Source organism: Phlebotomus argentipes, unplaced genomic scaffold (genome assembly GCF_947086385.1).
Source record: "Phlebotomus argentipes unplaced genomic scaffold, Phlebotomus argentipes genome assembly contig_42, whole genome shotgun sequence".
Taxonomy (NCBI): domain Eukaryota; kingdom Metazoa; phylum Arthropoda; class Insecta; order Diptera; family Psychodidae; genus Phlebotomus; species Phlebotomus argentipes.
Genome location: NW_026776171.1, coordinates 1,118,192 through 1,132,437, shown reverse-complemented (window position 1 = coordinate 1,132,437; position 14,246 = coordinate 1,118,192). Strand labels below are relative to the sequence as shown.

The 14,246-nt window shown below is 42.0% G+C and overlaps 4 protein-coding genes across 7 annotated transcripts in view; 2 read left to right on the top strand and 2 right to left on the bottom strand.

The window, feature by feature from the left end:
* Positions 1-114: 114 nt before the first annotated feature.
* Positions 115-7,079, bottom strand: LOC132257135 (heterogeneous nuclear ribonucleoprotein H3). Of its 4 annotated transcripts, none has more exons than XM_059753913.1 (9): positions 6,925-7,079; positions 6,283-6,534; positions 5,869-6,174; positions 5,538-5,669; positions 4,761-4,905; positions 2,966-3,138; positions 2,149-2,313; positions 1,537-2,099; positions 115-1,163 (listed from the first exon to the last, which is right to left on the bottom strand). In XM_059753913.1, the coding sequence occupies exons 2-9, from the start codon at positions 6,527-6,529 to the stop codon at positions 1,068-1,070; spliced, it is 1,827 nt and encodes a 608-aa protein (XP_059609896.1). In that variant the 5' UTR covers positions 6,530-6,534; positions 6,925-7,079; the 3' UTR covers positions 115-1,067. The 4 variants fall into 4 exon arrangements, with proteins under 4 accessions (XP_059609896.1, XP_059609898.1, XP_059609897.1 ...); XM_059753915.1 differs by having other exon boundaries at positions 2,149-2,280; XM_059753914.1 differs by having other exon boundaries at positions 1,537-2,084; positions 6,925-7,078.
* Positions 7,080-7,120: 41 nt separating this feature from the next.
* LOC132257137 (protein Peter pan) lies at positions 7,121-8,657 on the top strand. Its single transcript, XM_059753917.1, has 2 exons — positions 7,121-7,531; positions 7,603-8,657. The coding sequence occupies exons 1-2, from the start codon at positions 7,196-7,198 to the stop codon at positions 8,626-8,628; spliced, it is 1,362 nt and encodes a 453-aa protein (XP_059609900.1). The 5' UTR covers positions 7,121-7,195; the 3' UTR covers positions 8,629-8,657.
* On the bottom strand, positions 8,632-9,738 carry LOC132257140 (lymphokine-activated killer T-cell-originated protein kinase homolog). Its single transcript, XM_059753923.1, has 2 exons — positions 9,555-9,738; positions 8,632-9,482 (listed from the first exon to the last, which is right to left on the bottom strand). The coding sequence occupies exons 1-2, from the start codon at positions 9,676-9,678 to the stop codon at positions 8,671-8,673; spliced, it is 936 nt and encodes a 311-aa protein (XP_059609906.1). The 5' UTR covers positions 9,679-9,738; the 3' UTR covers positions 8,632-8,670.
* A 77-nt stretch (positions 9,739-9,815) lies between these two features.
* The window catches only part of LOC132257138 (CCR4-NOT transcription complex subunit 6-like), a 67,519-nt gene continuing 63,088 nt past the window's right edge, over positions 9,816-14,246 (top strand). The window contains exons 1-3 of the mRNA XM_059753919.1: positions 9,816-10,081; positions 11,441-11,759; positions 11,833-12,008. Of these exons, the coding sequence (XP_059609902.1) occupies positions 11,455-11,759; positions 11,833-12,008 (481 nt within the window). The 5' untranslated portion in view covers positions 9,816-10,081; positions 11,441-11,454. The remainder of the gene's footprint in view (positions 10,082-11,440; positions 11,760-11,832; positions 12,009-14,246) is intronic.

Sequence of the window (14,246 nt, the reverse complement as noted above, 5' to 3'; positions counted from 1 at the left end):
AGAAGTACCGACAGTAAAAGTCATGCAAAAAGTACTGCAAAGTCCAGTAAAAGTCGTAGAAAATTCACATTCAATTCTTTATTCAATGCTCGTTTTTCATCTTCTTCTTCTCAATTTACCAAATATATTATGTATAAGTGCAAAGGGGGAAATATGTTATTTCTAGCAAAGTGTACCAAACAAAAAAAATCATACAATTGACCCTAAAATTATTATCTTATATCAGCAGAATAAAAATCATTACGTATTATCATGTCTATTTATTACTATGTAAGTCAAAGAGAGAAACAAACAAAAATTACATTGTAATTTATTCATCACTGGATGTCACATAAAATAATTTTCCTTGTGATTTTCCAGACAAAATATATAAAATTGGATCATAAAACATTTTTTTCTCCATTGTTTCTCATCTTCTTCTTTTTTCTTCTTTTCCTTCATGGCGCACAATAAATCTTGTTTCTCTTCAGGAAGGAAAACATCAAGAAAAAAAGAAAACATCGCCAATTCACACAAACATACCAAAAAATTCCAATCATTTCCTTAATTGTAATGATTTAAAAATGATTTTAACTCTTAATTGTGATTTTTTTCATCTTCTTCTTTCTTCACTTATATCAACTACATAAGATAAGTCATCAATATTTTGTTATTTCCATTTGATGTGAGTTATTACATAGAAAATAATGAATATTGTTATGCGGAAATACATTATACATTTCCACTTTATCTTTTTCACACCAAACCATTTTGGTTCTATCTAAATATTTCTAAAAAAAATTCCAATCATTCTCTTCTCTTTTTTTTCTTCTCTTCTGCGTTAAAGTACAATCCATTGTGTCACTCTAATTGTTGTAAAAAAAAATGCAATGTGACTTTTTATATTAAAATAAAAGAGAACATAAGAAATATAAAGTGAAAGCATTCCACCGAATGATCTTCTAGAGGGATTATTACTATTCACGCATTCACACACTTGATTTATGTTTAGTTTGTAGATATAGAATTAAGAGTGATTATTGTTGTTCAACCAATAATTCAATCAATTAGTTCTGTTCTGTCCCTCTTTAGAACCTCCTCTCGCGCTTGCGAGCATTGTTCGACGCATTGTAGAACAATTCAATGTAGCGAAAGCCCATTTTCTCCTTATGCTTTGACATTGCCTATGAAAGAGAGAGACAAGGAAAAATCATCAGTGTTAATTAACTCACCACACACAGACACACAGATGAATAATCACTTGATAAGGACACTTGAGACAATTGTAGGCATTTCAGGGATTTCTCACAACGAAAAACACACTTGACGACATCAAGTGAGTTTCTCAGAAGCGAATTCATTGATTGATAGAAACAATTTCACGCTTTTTATGCCATTTCAAATAGCCCAATAAAAATGATGTTAAATTCCCAGTTTTACTACTTGAGGTTTTCAGGTGACACACTCTGACCCATCAACTGTCTTATCAATCATCTCCAAAGTCTTTATCAATCGAACTTGATGATGTAAATCACGCTTGAAGAGCCCTCAACTTACCGCCATGGCCTCGGCTTGAGTGGCGAAAAGGGCGTCCGCCTCGCCAGAGTGCAATCCGCGGCTGTTGTAAATCACCTGGCAATTGATAGGCTTCAGCGGGGCGAAGAACTTGTAGATGTCCTGCTCGTCGCAGTAATACGGCATGCCGCGCAGATGGACGCAGTACTCTTCGCCGCCCTCCTCCTCATCGCCTCCCGCCCACGTGCCATTTCCACCCCCCATACCGCCGTTGCGGTTTCCCATGCCGCCGAAGTTTCCACCTCCGCCGCCGCCGCCGTTGTTGAAGCCACCGCCGCCACCGCCAAAGCCACCTCCACCGCCACCGCCGCCATTGCGCCCCATGAAGTCATCTCCGCGGCTTCCGAAGTTCCCAAAGTTGTTATTCCCTCCGAAATTGCCTCCGGCACCGCCAAAGTTTCCTCCGCTGCCGCCGCCACTGTTGCCCCCAAAGCCGCCGCCACCGCCACCTCCGCCTCCGCCGCCGAAGTTGCCAAAGTTCCCTCCATTGCCGCCGAAGTTGGGCCCATTGCCACCGCCGCCTCCACCTTCTTCATCATCAAATACTGTTAGAATTCTCTATCTGCACAATCAACTCAACTCAGAAACACTCACCATAGCCGCCGAAGTTGCCAAAACCACCGCCGCCGCCCCCGTTCGGGCCTCCTCCGCCTCCGCCGCCGCCATTGAAGTTATTGCCGCCGAAATTGTCAAACGGACGACTCTTCCACGCGCCAGGTCCATCATCTAAAGACCAATTTGGAGGATAAGGAGGCATATCTACAATAAGAGACTCTCCTCAGTCCAAATTCTAATGCATTTGGATTGCAAAAAGAGACCTCAAACTCAGTCATCAAGATGTAAAGTAAAGTAAAGAAAAAATTGTACCAATCCTTGGAATGAAAATCAGGAGAAAGAAAGCTTTCCATAAATTTTCAATGGATAGAAAGGGTGTAACATTATTATTATTACATTCTCTACCTCAACATTATACTACTGCAGAGATTAACACAGAATCAATGCAGTGAACAAATTGTGAGGCCTTTTGGACGAAATTGTATTTACTCATCGCTGTCAAATGACCTCTAAAATCTCCCAAACAATTTTGTTTGTCCCGCAATTGAATCTACAGAGTCAATTTCCACTTAAACTGAGAAATGATAAAGTCACTTAAACAGTGTTAGAGAGTGAAATGATGAAATTTGCTTAAATTATTTGTGATAAAAGAATTTACTGCAAATATCTTTCATATTTATGCTTGAAAATTAGAGCCACAGTCACAGATTGATCAATTTTTACAAATTATTCTGCAGCTTTGACTATTTTAACTACTCTAACACATCTCTAACATTCCTCAGTTTGAGTGCCAATTGATCCCTTCTCTCTGATAAGTCTTCTCATCAGTAAGAGTGGAAAGTTTGAGATTACTCACTTCGATCGCCTCCCTTGAAGTTGCCACGGTTGCGCATCATGCCTAAACCTCCACCACCTCCGAAGCCCATGCGTGGTCCACCGCGTTCATTTCGATCGTACGGTCCAGGTCGATTGCTATTGAATGTACTCCGGCGAAATTCAGATGCCGAACTCCTGAAGATCTCGATGTACCTACAGTTTTTATCATTCACGACGGCGCCGGGCAAAAGAGTCACAAGAAGAGATTTACAGGAGAAAGAGAAAAAGAGAGTGGAAGAGGAAGGAGGAAAAAGAAAGAAATTAGTGCTTCTTTATCACATAACAGATCATATAAAAAAGATACAAACAAAATTAACTATATGGCATTTGGATGAAACTTAGATAACTACAAATGTGTAAAATTAATGAATTTTTCTTGTAGGCAATTATATATTATTAAGACGCTCGCTTTGCATTTGATGATCACACTCCTGTTCTTCTTCTTTCTCTCCAACCAAACATCATCATCACCACCAAAGGGAACACATTTCTCTCTCTCTATTCTTTCATTCCTCCGCCACAAAATCCAACATTATCTAGAGAAACAGAAGGTGTCGCATATTCCATCATTATTACAAATATGCCGCCCAACGCTCGCCACACCAACACTGCTTTGGGCCTCTCAGTACCAAACCCATCACTCTCTCTCTCTTGCCAGACTCCCTCCGTCCTCCTTCCCACCTCTGAAATACATGGTAGCTTTCGAGTGTATGTGGAAGGCTTTTAGGCTTAAGGGAGGCGCTTAAAAAGAAAGCTTTGCAATCGTATATCTCTAAACGTGAATTAATCATTATAATTATTATTCATCAAAGATTACATTAAGAGAAAACCTAAACCCAATTAATCAATTGCCAAGGTTTTAATTGAGAAAATCATAATGATAATAGAAAATAAGAATTATCTATTATTCTAATTATTATTTGATCCTTAGATATTTTTCTTTTCATTCTTCTTTTTTTCTTGCTTCTCTATAATGTATAATTAACCCTCTTGATTCACTGCAATAATAATAAAAGCATAATAAAACCTTGAATTAACATCAATCAATTTATCTGCCCGATGATAGTGAAAACCGCACATTTTTCTCCACTCTTTTTTTCTGTGCTCAGAAATTGCAATCCAATTAAGCTGTAATAACTCACATCGAATCAAGAGAGTTAATTGCACTGCAAATTATTGTATAAATAGGTAACAGTTATAAGAGTAAAATTAGTACATTATTTATTATTGATTAAAAAAAATTATGCGTGTGTAAAAAAAACATTGAAAGTGTAGAGAAAAAAGAGATACAACAATAAATCAAAACATTTTTTTCACTCTTTTTTCTCTATCTTTCATGTTTTTTTCCTTTCTTTCTTTCTTTTGCTTTTCTCTTACGCCAAATATTGTAAATTGAAATCAAAGGAAAAAAGTTACCCATTTGATGAGAATTGAAAGAGAAAAGAAAAACAAACTAAATGCAAAAACTTAAAAAAAAATACACTTGATAGAGAATCAAACAATACCTAAACTAACTATAAAGAAAAACACCTTCAAAAAAATATTAAGAAGTTAAAAAAAAATCTCTAGACTAAAGAAAAATCAGACACCTTCAAAAGTATATAAAAAAAAGTTTTGTAAAAATGTAGCAAAAATACATTGTTGTTTTGTTTTATATTTAAGAGTAGAGATAAAAAAAAAACAATATAGTAAATAGTATTAAGAGATAACATGTAAATAGTAAAGAAGTGATTGAGATTCTTTTGGATTTGCAAATAGTAAACCCACACACCCACCTGTGCCCAATTTTCTCCCGATTTTTCTTCAGAGCCTTCTCAGTGTCATCCGGATTTACGAATTGTACAAACGCTTCACCCGTTGCGCGCCCCCTGTTGTCCATCACAATATGAATACCGCCTCGGTCCTGCTTTAGCTCCAACCCTGCGTTTCATTTCCATCCACACCCGGGTTTTCAGTAAATGGTCTTCATTTTAATAATCAAAAGAGATTCTTCTTCTTCGCTCATGCATCAGAAAGTTTTCTTTTTTTTTTGATGAGTTAGAATTAAGAAAAAAACAACAACACTTTCTCTCCTTTTATACACTGATTTTCTTATTTTTTTGGTCACAACAAGAAAGCAAATTGAAAAAAGTGGCATTTTACTTTTTTAAAGAATTTCTTACTGAAATCCAATTCAAGTTTCTTCCAAGAAGAGAGAAACCATTTCATGCAAACATTTCAGAAATGTCCCAAAATAAAAGCATCGTCTTTTTACCATCAAATGATTAATGAATGAAATAGAATTTATCAATATTTTTCGGGACATTTGGAAGAATTTCACACAAGATTTGAACCAATGAAACTGACAAAATTCTAATAATCCGGGGTTTATCCATTAAGAACAATCAAATGAGCCACCAAGATTCCCCCTCTTTGAAAAAACATGAAAATTTTTATCCACAACAAAAAAGCGAGAGAAGTTTTACAAGATATATATATATAAAAAGAAATTGACTTTTGTTTTCTGAATTATGACTGGAGAGAATTTTTATGACTGTTCTCGTTGAACTTACCCTCGAAGAATGTCTCAATTTCACCCGGTGAAACACTGTAAGGCAATCCACGGAGTTTCACGAAAGTGTCCGCCTGAACGACACATTGTTTCCTCATGATTGTCTCAAATTCATCGGGTTTCGCAGCGAAAACTGCAAGAGAAAGCACAATTTAATTACTTTTCAATCAACAAAAGCGCGTAATAATAAGGTATAAATATAAACAATAAACAGGCAGGAAAGAGGAAGCAAAAAATTGAATCAACTCAATATGGCCAAAGGACATAAACAGAGGCCCCGAAAGTGTGTGTTTGCGTGCATCCCTGAGTATTTTCCCCTGGACACAACTTACGAGAAGGATCTTCTGAGTGGATCTCCTCCTCAGAGGATATCCTCTGGACTTTCCTCTGCCTTTGCCTGCGCCTCTCTTCGCGGCGCTTTGCCGTCTTCGACAGCTTGGGCTTCACCACAACTTCCGTCTTCTTCTCAGTTTCTGTCACCTCGCCGGCATTACTATCGGCAAGCGCCCCCGAAATGCCCATCGAGCACGAGATCTCAGGACTGGATTCAGCACCGCCGTGGCTTTTCTCCTCGGCAGTGGCTGTCCACAAACTACGTCTGGCCTCCTCGAGTTCCCAGACATCCGCTCGTGCCACACCTATTGGAATTTCGGCCACTTCAGACCCCAAAATCCTCTTTCTCTCTCTCATTTTATCACTCTTTCTGCTCCCCGGAAAGCAAACCGACTCAAGCATCGCGCACTTACTCTCAATGTATCGATGCCCCATGACATTCTTGTTGTACTCAAAAGCCAAGTTGAAGTCCTTCTCGCTGGCGCACTCCACGAAGGCCTCCCCATTGGGACGGCCGTCTCTCGGGGACGTGATCAGGTGGATTCCGTTCTCGCCATTCACAGTCTCCACGTCCTTGAGGAACTCCTTGATCTCTTTCACGGTCACATTCCACGGCAAACCCCGCAGTTTGATGATGTTGCCTTCCTGCACCTCCGTCATTGCCACTACAGAGAACACCACCAAGAGATAAGGGTGGAAAATTAGTGGTTTCCATAGACGAAAATAGCCTCAAAAGTGGCTCAATAAAAATCCACTCTGCGAAAATGTATCAATAAAAGGCGGCCTTGACGGTCGCCATCTTGAATCGCCCAACAAAGTGAGGAAAAGCTTCACCAGCCACCCTCTCATTTTCACCATCTCCGCTGCCTCATCACTACCCCAATCACTTGCAATTGCAGCTCTAGAAACCCCTTCGCACTCGTGCATTGTGTAAACACTTCCCGGACACGGAAAATATCAGGAAAACCGAGATCGAAGTTGAGCATTTTCTTACAAGAACGTGGCGCCCTTTCACATGAAAATATCACCTCAAATAACCACAGATTTATCTCTACCTGTGCGCTAAATCACTCTGCGTTGGCGTGTAGATGCACAAAACACTGCTCAAAGTGAGTCTTCACAACTTTTCACCTAGTTATTCACGGATAAAATCCACGCGAACCGGCAGACTCTGCGCGTTCTGGAGTAAAACAAACCGTGCAATGGCGGCGCTGGGGTTGTTTGACAGTTCTTCCGGAATTTTTTGGCACTTCAACGTAACCTCAAATTAGTGGTCACGCGTGTTTACCATTAGGGAGTGTTTTGAGCGTGGTTTTAACTGCTGATATGGCGAAAAAGAAGAGAAAGGGACGCTCGGTGAAGAAGAATATCCCCACGGTGGGAAATGAGGAGCCTCAGGAGATGCTGAATGCGCCGCATTCCTTCGTAATTCACCGTGGATTGCCCTGCCCGAAGTTGAGTGACCTCACGCGAGACTTCCGGAAGGTGATGGAGCCCTTCACGGCCATGAATCTCAAGGAGCGGAAGAGCAACAAGATCAAGGACTTTGTCAGCTTGTCCAGCACTTTTCATGTGTCCCACATGGCGGTGTTCAATCGCTCCAAGGAGCAGGTTTCTTGGAAAGTGGCCAGACTTCCTCGTGGGCCAACGCTCACGTTCAAGGTGCGCACTTTGCAGGACTTCCAGGACTCCAGAAGTCGTTAGGGCACCGTTCTAAGTGTTTATCTTTCCAGATTCACCAATTCACGCTGATGAAGGACGTTATTGGTGCCCAGAAGAGGCCCTACATGGACGAGAAGTCATACGAATCGGCTCCTCTTGTGATCCTGAACAGCTTCTCGGGCGAGGGAAAGCATCTCAAGCTCATGGCTCAGGTGCTGCAGAACATGTTCCCCACCATCAATGTGTCCACTGTGAAACTGGCCAGGATTCGACGGTGTGTGTTGTTCTCCTACAATCCAACATCAAAGCTCATCGATGTCCGACACTTTGCCATTCGCGTGCTGCCGGTGGGAGTGTCCAGGAGCGTGAAGAAGCTCATCACAGGCAAGATCCCCAATCTGGCCAAGTGTGAGGACATTGCGGACTTCATTGAGAAGTCTACTGGGCTGTCAGACTCGGAATTCGAGGATGACGAGGCGTCGCATGTGGTTCTGCCGCAGGATTTGTCGTCCCGAGGAAGCCTGCAGAACCAGAAGTCCGCCATCAAACTCCACGAGTTGGGGCCTCGCATGACAGTGCAGCTGATGAAGATCGAGGATGGACTGTTCAACGGCGAGGTGCTGTTCCATGAGCTCGTGGTGAAGACGGAGGAGGAGAAAGACGCCATCAGGCGAAAGATTGAGAAGAGGAGTCGTCTGAAGCAGGACCGGAAGGAGGAGCAATCGAGGAATCTGCTGAAGAAGGAAGAGGAGAAGGAGAAGCACAAGAAAAAGTGCCTCCAAGGGATGAAGATTGAAGGGAATGGAGCAGTTCAGGAGGATGATGAGCCTGATGACGACGCTGAGTACTTCAAGGAGGAAGTTGGCGAGGAACCGGACAGAGAACTCTTCGCACCGAACGATCCGAAGCGCCCTCCGAGGCCAAGGAAGCGCCCCGCGGACACGAAACGACATTCTGGCGGGGATGAAGGGAAAAAGAGGAAACTTAGCAGCGGCAAAGCTGAGAAGAGCAGCAGAAAATCCAAATTTTCCTTCAAGGCTGCGCCGGGAAAGGGCAAGAAGTTGGTGGGAAAAGGCAAGAAGAAGTCCAGGAGATGAGGGAAATGAGAATAAAATCGTTTATTGTGCATTTATGTTGGATTATTTAAGCATTTTCTGGATGGCTTCTGCCGAGGGTCGATCTTCAGGCAGATCCTTTGTGCAGGCGTAGAAGAGACCCACGTAGAGATTGTAGTCATTGGAGAGCTCCAGTGTTTCCGGGAGCGGAGGTCTCGTGCCCACTCTCATGTCCAGTTCAGTCATGCTGTCTTCATCGTCCAGACCGAAGAAGTGCGGCGGCATCAGGACAAAGGTCTCATAAATGACCAGACCGTAGCTGAAGATGTCGCTTCCGCTGCCAATCAGCGACGTCATGTCGTCAATGACTTCAGGAGCTGCCCACAAATCCGTCCCCACGTACTTATCGTCCGGATCAATGTGGCCAGACTTGTCAATCTTCAGAGACACTCCGAAATCACAGAGTTTGCAGACCTCAAAGTCTCCCTTGACCAGCACATTGCCCGACTTGATGTCCCCATGGAGGATCTCCATCTCCTTGTGCAAATACTCAAGCGCCGCCGCAATGTCCAGACAGAATCTCGCGATCTTAGGCACTTCCAGTGGTCCCATGTCCTCCTCCAGACGCTTCTCCAGAATGTCAGCCAGGGATGAATCGCAGATCTCCAGAGCCAGAATATTCCGTCCATCCGGACCCTTCTTGTACGCCCTGAAGCCCACAATATTGCCATGGTTCAGCTTCCGGAGGAGCATTGCCTCCTTCTCCAGCCTCTCCGAGTACACCTCGCTATTCTGCATGTCCCCATCCAGTGCGAAGCGATTGAGGCGCTTCACCGCCCACGGAGACTTCACCACATCCTTGCTCGGTGTCCTGTTCACGCGACAGACCTCAATTCCTGCCAAAGATCATTCAATTCACATCGTTCACATTCAAAATCAACTCTTTCGATAACCTCATCTCTGCTCACCTGTGCCAAATCCCAGCTTCTGCAGCTGTGGCGACGGCGGAATCTTCAGTGGAGTGCCCAGAATATTGCCAAACACATTCTCAAGGTGCTTATTGCGCAGCGGAGTCCTCTTGGGGGTGTCCATCGCTATTAAATCCGTGGTCACAAGTTTTGAGCGCTCAAAAGACCGTTGCCAGCGTCCCCCGGAATGAGTGTCATGCGCGCGCCATTGTGGAAATTTTCCGGAATGCTGGTGTCACCCCTTGAGCGATGAGTGGCGCCGCGAGTGGTGAGTTCGAGGATATACGCATTCTTTGGTGGCGAATTGTGTGAAAAGTGTGTGAAAAATAGTGCAAATTGTGCCCTTTTTCCGTGGAATCGCACCAAAAATTGCATTTACAAGTGCACAGTGTGTGTTTGCCCGTCGATACCGTGCCTCATTGGGGGTGAAGAGGATTTTATCAAGTGGATAAGCGCACAAGAAGGCGACAGCGTATTGACGCAACATTTTCTCTTCGACTTCTTCGCAGCTGAAAAAGTAGATGAAGGTGCGTCCGAGGGCTCTTTCCACCGTCTCCAGCGTGCCAAGAGCACCCACAAGGGGTGGGATGTGTGGCCGAGCGCCTGCCTGTGTGCCTCCGGGTGTCGCGGGCCGTGGATTTGGGGTGTTTTTGTCCCACGGAGAGGCGTGTGTGGGCTTCGAGAGTCAAGTCAAGGGGGGAAAGCTGATGGGCGAGAAACGCAAAATTCAGCGACTCTTGTCACTTTTCCACCATTGAGCGTCTCCCGGAGAGGCTTGTTGTCTGTTTGACGAGCCGATGGCAGTGCGATTTGGTGGTTCATCGCGGCCATTCCATCATCATTTATCGATTAGTGTCGATTGAGCAACGGCTCTGGGTGTCTTTTTTCCACCCATTCTTCGGGGGTTGCACACCATGAGGGCGCTACCAGTCGCAGAGAGCGAGAGAGGAAGAGATTGTGACCTTAGCCTTGCCTTTGTCAGGTCGTTCACACATCAATCGCCAAATACCAGATATTTCTTGACTCTCTTCGGACTTTGTCACCAGCATCGCATCCACTTTCTCATCATTCACACCTTCGGCAAACTCCTGGGCGTCCGCCGGTGTCGGAAAGTCCCGCAAAACGCCACCTTTTCGACCCCTTTCTTCGCACTCTTTTGTCCACGCGCGCGCGGTTGTTTGATAACACACGCAGAGCAATGCAAGAAGTGGACAATTTCCCCCCAAAAGTTTCTGGCCGCTCAAGGGCCAGACGAGGGCTTATCAGTGTTGCCTCTGATGGGAAGAGGTCAATGGGTTTATCAGAAGCACGCCAGCTCAAGAGATCCAACAAAACTCTCTCTCTATTATGAAGCAAAGCAGAGTAAAATGCGCGCCTATCTTGAAATCTAATCTGCAGTTGTACAGATAATTCATTTTTTATGTTAAAATATGCACATTTTCAGTTGTTTACACAAGAAGCAACACGAGAGATGAAGATAAACAAGAGTATAATTGAAGATAAAAGAGGATGAAAAGAAGATTAACTGAAGACAAACATGAGGTTAGAAAAATCTGACGACAGACTTTTCTTTCTCAATTTTGTCTAAGCACAACTCTCGGCAAAGCATTCTGAGAGTTTTCGGAGTTTTCACAGTTTTTTAACGTAAATTGTTAAGAGAGCAATATTTGTGTCTCTTCATGTCTGGTTTTCAATCATCTTTTTGGTGTGAAATTATCGATTTTCTAGCTTTTATATGTATATTTGCAATTACATTTTCCACTCTCGTGAAATTAATTAATTAATATCGAAGGGAAGAGTGCGCGTGGCAGAAAAGGGGGTTGAAATTGCAAATTTCCGTAGTTTGAAATTGGGAAAATGAACTAATTTTGTGTCCATTTTGCCAGGCAACATCTACAAAATGTCACGAAACAAAGATAAATATGAAAATAACAACCCAAGGAGGCAAACTGTATTCCTGTCACCTGAAGACATTGCAGCGGGTCGAAAGACAAACTGGCAGGCGGTCGAGATAACAGGCAATGTGAGGAACTTGAGCCCAGCGCTGTGGCAATTCGAGCATCTCACGGCGCTCTATCTCAACGACAACAACCTCCTCCGCTTGCCACCCGACATTGGACAATTGGTCAATCTCAAGACACTCGATCTGTCCAGCAACAAATTGAGAAGTTTGCCCGCTGAACTTGGCGATCTCATTCAACTGAGGTGAGTTTTTGTGTGCAGATTAAAGTGATGCATTTTCCCAACATATTCTAATAACTCTTTATCTTTTCCACAGAGAACTCCTGCTGAATCATAATTTTTTGCGTGTTTTACCGTATGAAATCGGAAAGTTGTTTCATTTACATATGCTGGGGTTGCATGGAAACCCACTCGGGAAAGACATCCTGTCCATTTACAATGAGCCAAATGGAACGCAAAAGCTACTTACATTCATGTTGGACACTCTTACAGGTGAGTCCTTTTTCCTTCTTTCTCACACACAAATATTAAATATGAAGCATAAAATGCCAAAAATTTCACTCCACTCAGCAAAGACACAAACCACTCTAGGCAAATTGAGAATTAGAGTTGATTTCAGCTCTAAGCTAGAGTTGGAGATTAGATTTGTGAAATTTTCTATAGAATCACGATTGTATGTTGCACAATTGTGCAATACATATATAGGAATATAGTATATGTGAAGAATGAATTGGAGAATCTGCGATGTTGATTGAGAGTAAATGTAGAAGGAAAATTGCACAATTTCTGGAGCACAAAATCGTGACAGTGAAATCTCTGAAAATTCATTCCATAGAGAAGTTACAGAAACACTCCCAGATTATATTGAAAGAAATAAAAGAAGAAGAAGGAGGAGAAGAAAAAAAGTCGTGTGCATCAAATGAGAAGAGAATTGGGTGAAGTTTGTTGCAATGGGGAAGAAATCGGGTGCGATTTATTTACTGCATTGATGATTTATTGCTGGCTTGAAACAATTTCATTCCTTGGCGCATTTTGTGGCGCGCGAAGGTGGGATTTTTCAGCGTATTATTATTGCTGTTATTTGTCAAGAAAAGGGAGGTGGAATTTTTGCTTGTAAAACTCGTCATACATAATTCTCCAAGTGCGTGAATGATCAGGCATTGAATGTCCTTCACACACGTTTTGTGGAGTTGGAATTAGTCTCCATTCATTTTTCCCTCTCTGAGCTTGGATTTTATGCTGTTGTTGCTGTTGTTGTTGTGTGAGACATTTTGTAGTAACAGCAAAACACAACAGCATAGAATAATTGTGTCTCTCCTTTGGACAATTGACATATTTGCTGCAATTTAGCAGGCATTCTTTAATTTGTGTCACTCACTTGTGATATGATTAATTTGTGCAAATATTTTATCATGGTTAAATTGTTCTAAATGACTCCTTGACTGGGTGTTTTGTCTTGTTGTTGTTGAGTTGTGTGTGAGGTGGAAAAAAAAGAGGGCAAAACATACTCGGCCTCTCGCTTTTTATAATTCACCCGATTATATGAAGATCAGATTCTTGGGAAGTATCACAAGACAATGGGAACTGAGTTTATAGTGAGAAAGAGTGCGCGAGCGAGAGAGGCGCGCACAAGGAAAGGTCACAAATTATAGACAAAATGTTAAATGATACAGAGAGATAAGAATGTCGACATATTGTGCATTCTCGCCAAACATTTCTGTATTCTTGTTGGATTATTATTATGTATTCTTTTTCCACCATGACTCAGAATTTCTTCATTCTCTGGCACACAGAGAGAGAATATCTCAAGATGGGGAAGAGATACAGAAAGAGGGAGGGCACATTAACGACATTATTTGACTAATTTGTGATGGTAATTGAAGTGAATGGGCTGAAGAGTGATTGAGAGAGGAGTCTCTATCATTTCTCCATGGTTTTTCTGTGTGTGTGTGGCGCTGATAGAGAAAATCCCTTTCGGTCTAACCAATAAGTATAGATCGTGATTGACCCCATTGAACTAACGTGTGTGTGGCATCGTTTGCATAATTCACAATATTAAGACATTCAATTACACTTCTTCTCTTGCTCTCTATGTATTTCTCTTTCTCAATTCCGGGAAGTTTCACTACAATGTTTATAATTTCCTTATATTTAACTTGTGAGCAAAAGGGAGTTGATATAAATTATATATTTATATTTGAAGGGAAATTTTTGAGTATTTTCAAGTCTCTTTTCCACTTGATTGAAGCAGAAGAAGTAGTCAAATATACTTGTGTTGCACTCTATGTTGTGTTGTGTTGAGTTTAATTTTCACATTAAGTTCAGCACGACTTTCTAATTTTAATTTTCCGCCCAATTGAAAGTGATCAATTGAATGTCAGTCTCTCACTTTTAGTCTGATAATTAAATGTTGTATAGTGAAACTGTGAAGAATCAATTGAATTTTGAAACAATTTTACCATCCATATCATGCAATAAACATTGTATTTTTACAATTAATTGAGATTCTAGTCAATGAGAATTTTATTCTCACTTTCAACATGTGTTTTTCTGTTTTTTTTCTCTGTTCTTTTTCCTTGTGTTTTTTGGGTAAAAATTCCCATTAACAATTCACGAATTAGATCACTGGGTGAGGATTTCTCTCTCTCTCTCTCGCTCTCTGGCTCTCTTGTGGGTCAGGGAATTTTCACACAGCTCATATATATTGGAAATCCCTCGCGATCTTATGGC

What these genes read in the sequence shown, in the direction of transcription:
- LOC132257135 (XM_059753913.1), bottom strand. Translation starts at nt 6,529, where the DNA reads ATGACGGAGGTGCAGGAAGGCAACATCATCAAACTGCGGGGTTTGCCG. An exon ending in CCACTCAGAAGATCCTTCTC is followed by an intron (nt 5,670 to 5,868) that starts GTAAGTTGTGTC and finishes TTTCTCTTGCAG; the next exon opens with TTTTCGCTGCGAAACCCGAT. An exon ending in CGGGAGAAAATTGGGCACAG is followed by an intron (nt 3,139 to 4,760) that starts GTGGGTGTGTGG and finishes TAAAAACTGTAG; the next exon opens with GTACATCGAGATCTTCAGGA.
- LOC132257137 (XM_059753917.1), top strand. Translation starts at nt 7,196, where the DNA reads ATGGCGAAAAAGAAGAGAAAGGGACGCTCGGTGAAGAAGAATATCCCC. An exon ending in GGCCAACGCTCACGTTCAAG is followed by an intron (nt 7,532 to 7,602) that starts GTGCGCACTTTG and finishes TTATCTTTCCAG; the next exon opens with ATTCACCAATTCACGCTGAT.
- LOC132257140 (XM_059753923.1), bottom strand. Translation starts at nt 9,678, where the DNA reads ATGGACACCCCCAAGAGGACTCCGCTGCGCAATAAGCACCTTGAGAAT. An exon ending in GAAGCTGGGATTTGGCACAG is followed by an intron (nt 9,483 to 9,554) that starts GTGAGCAGAGAT and finishes GATCTTTGGCAG; the next exon opens with GAATTGAGGTCTGTCGCGTG.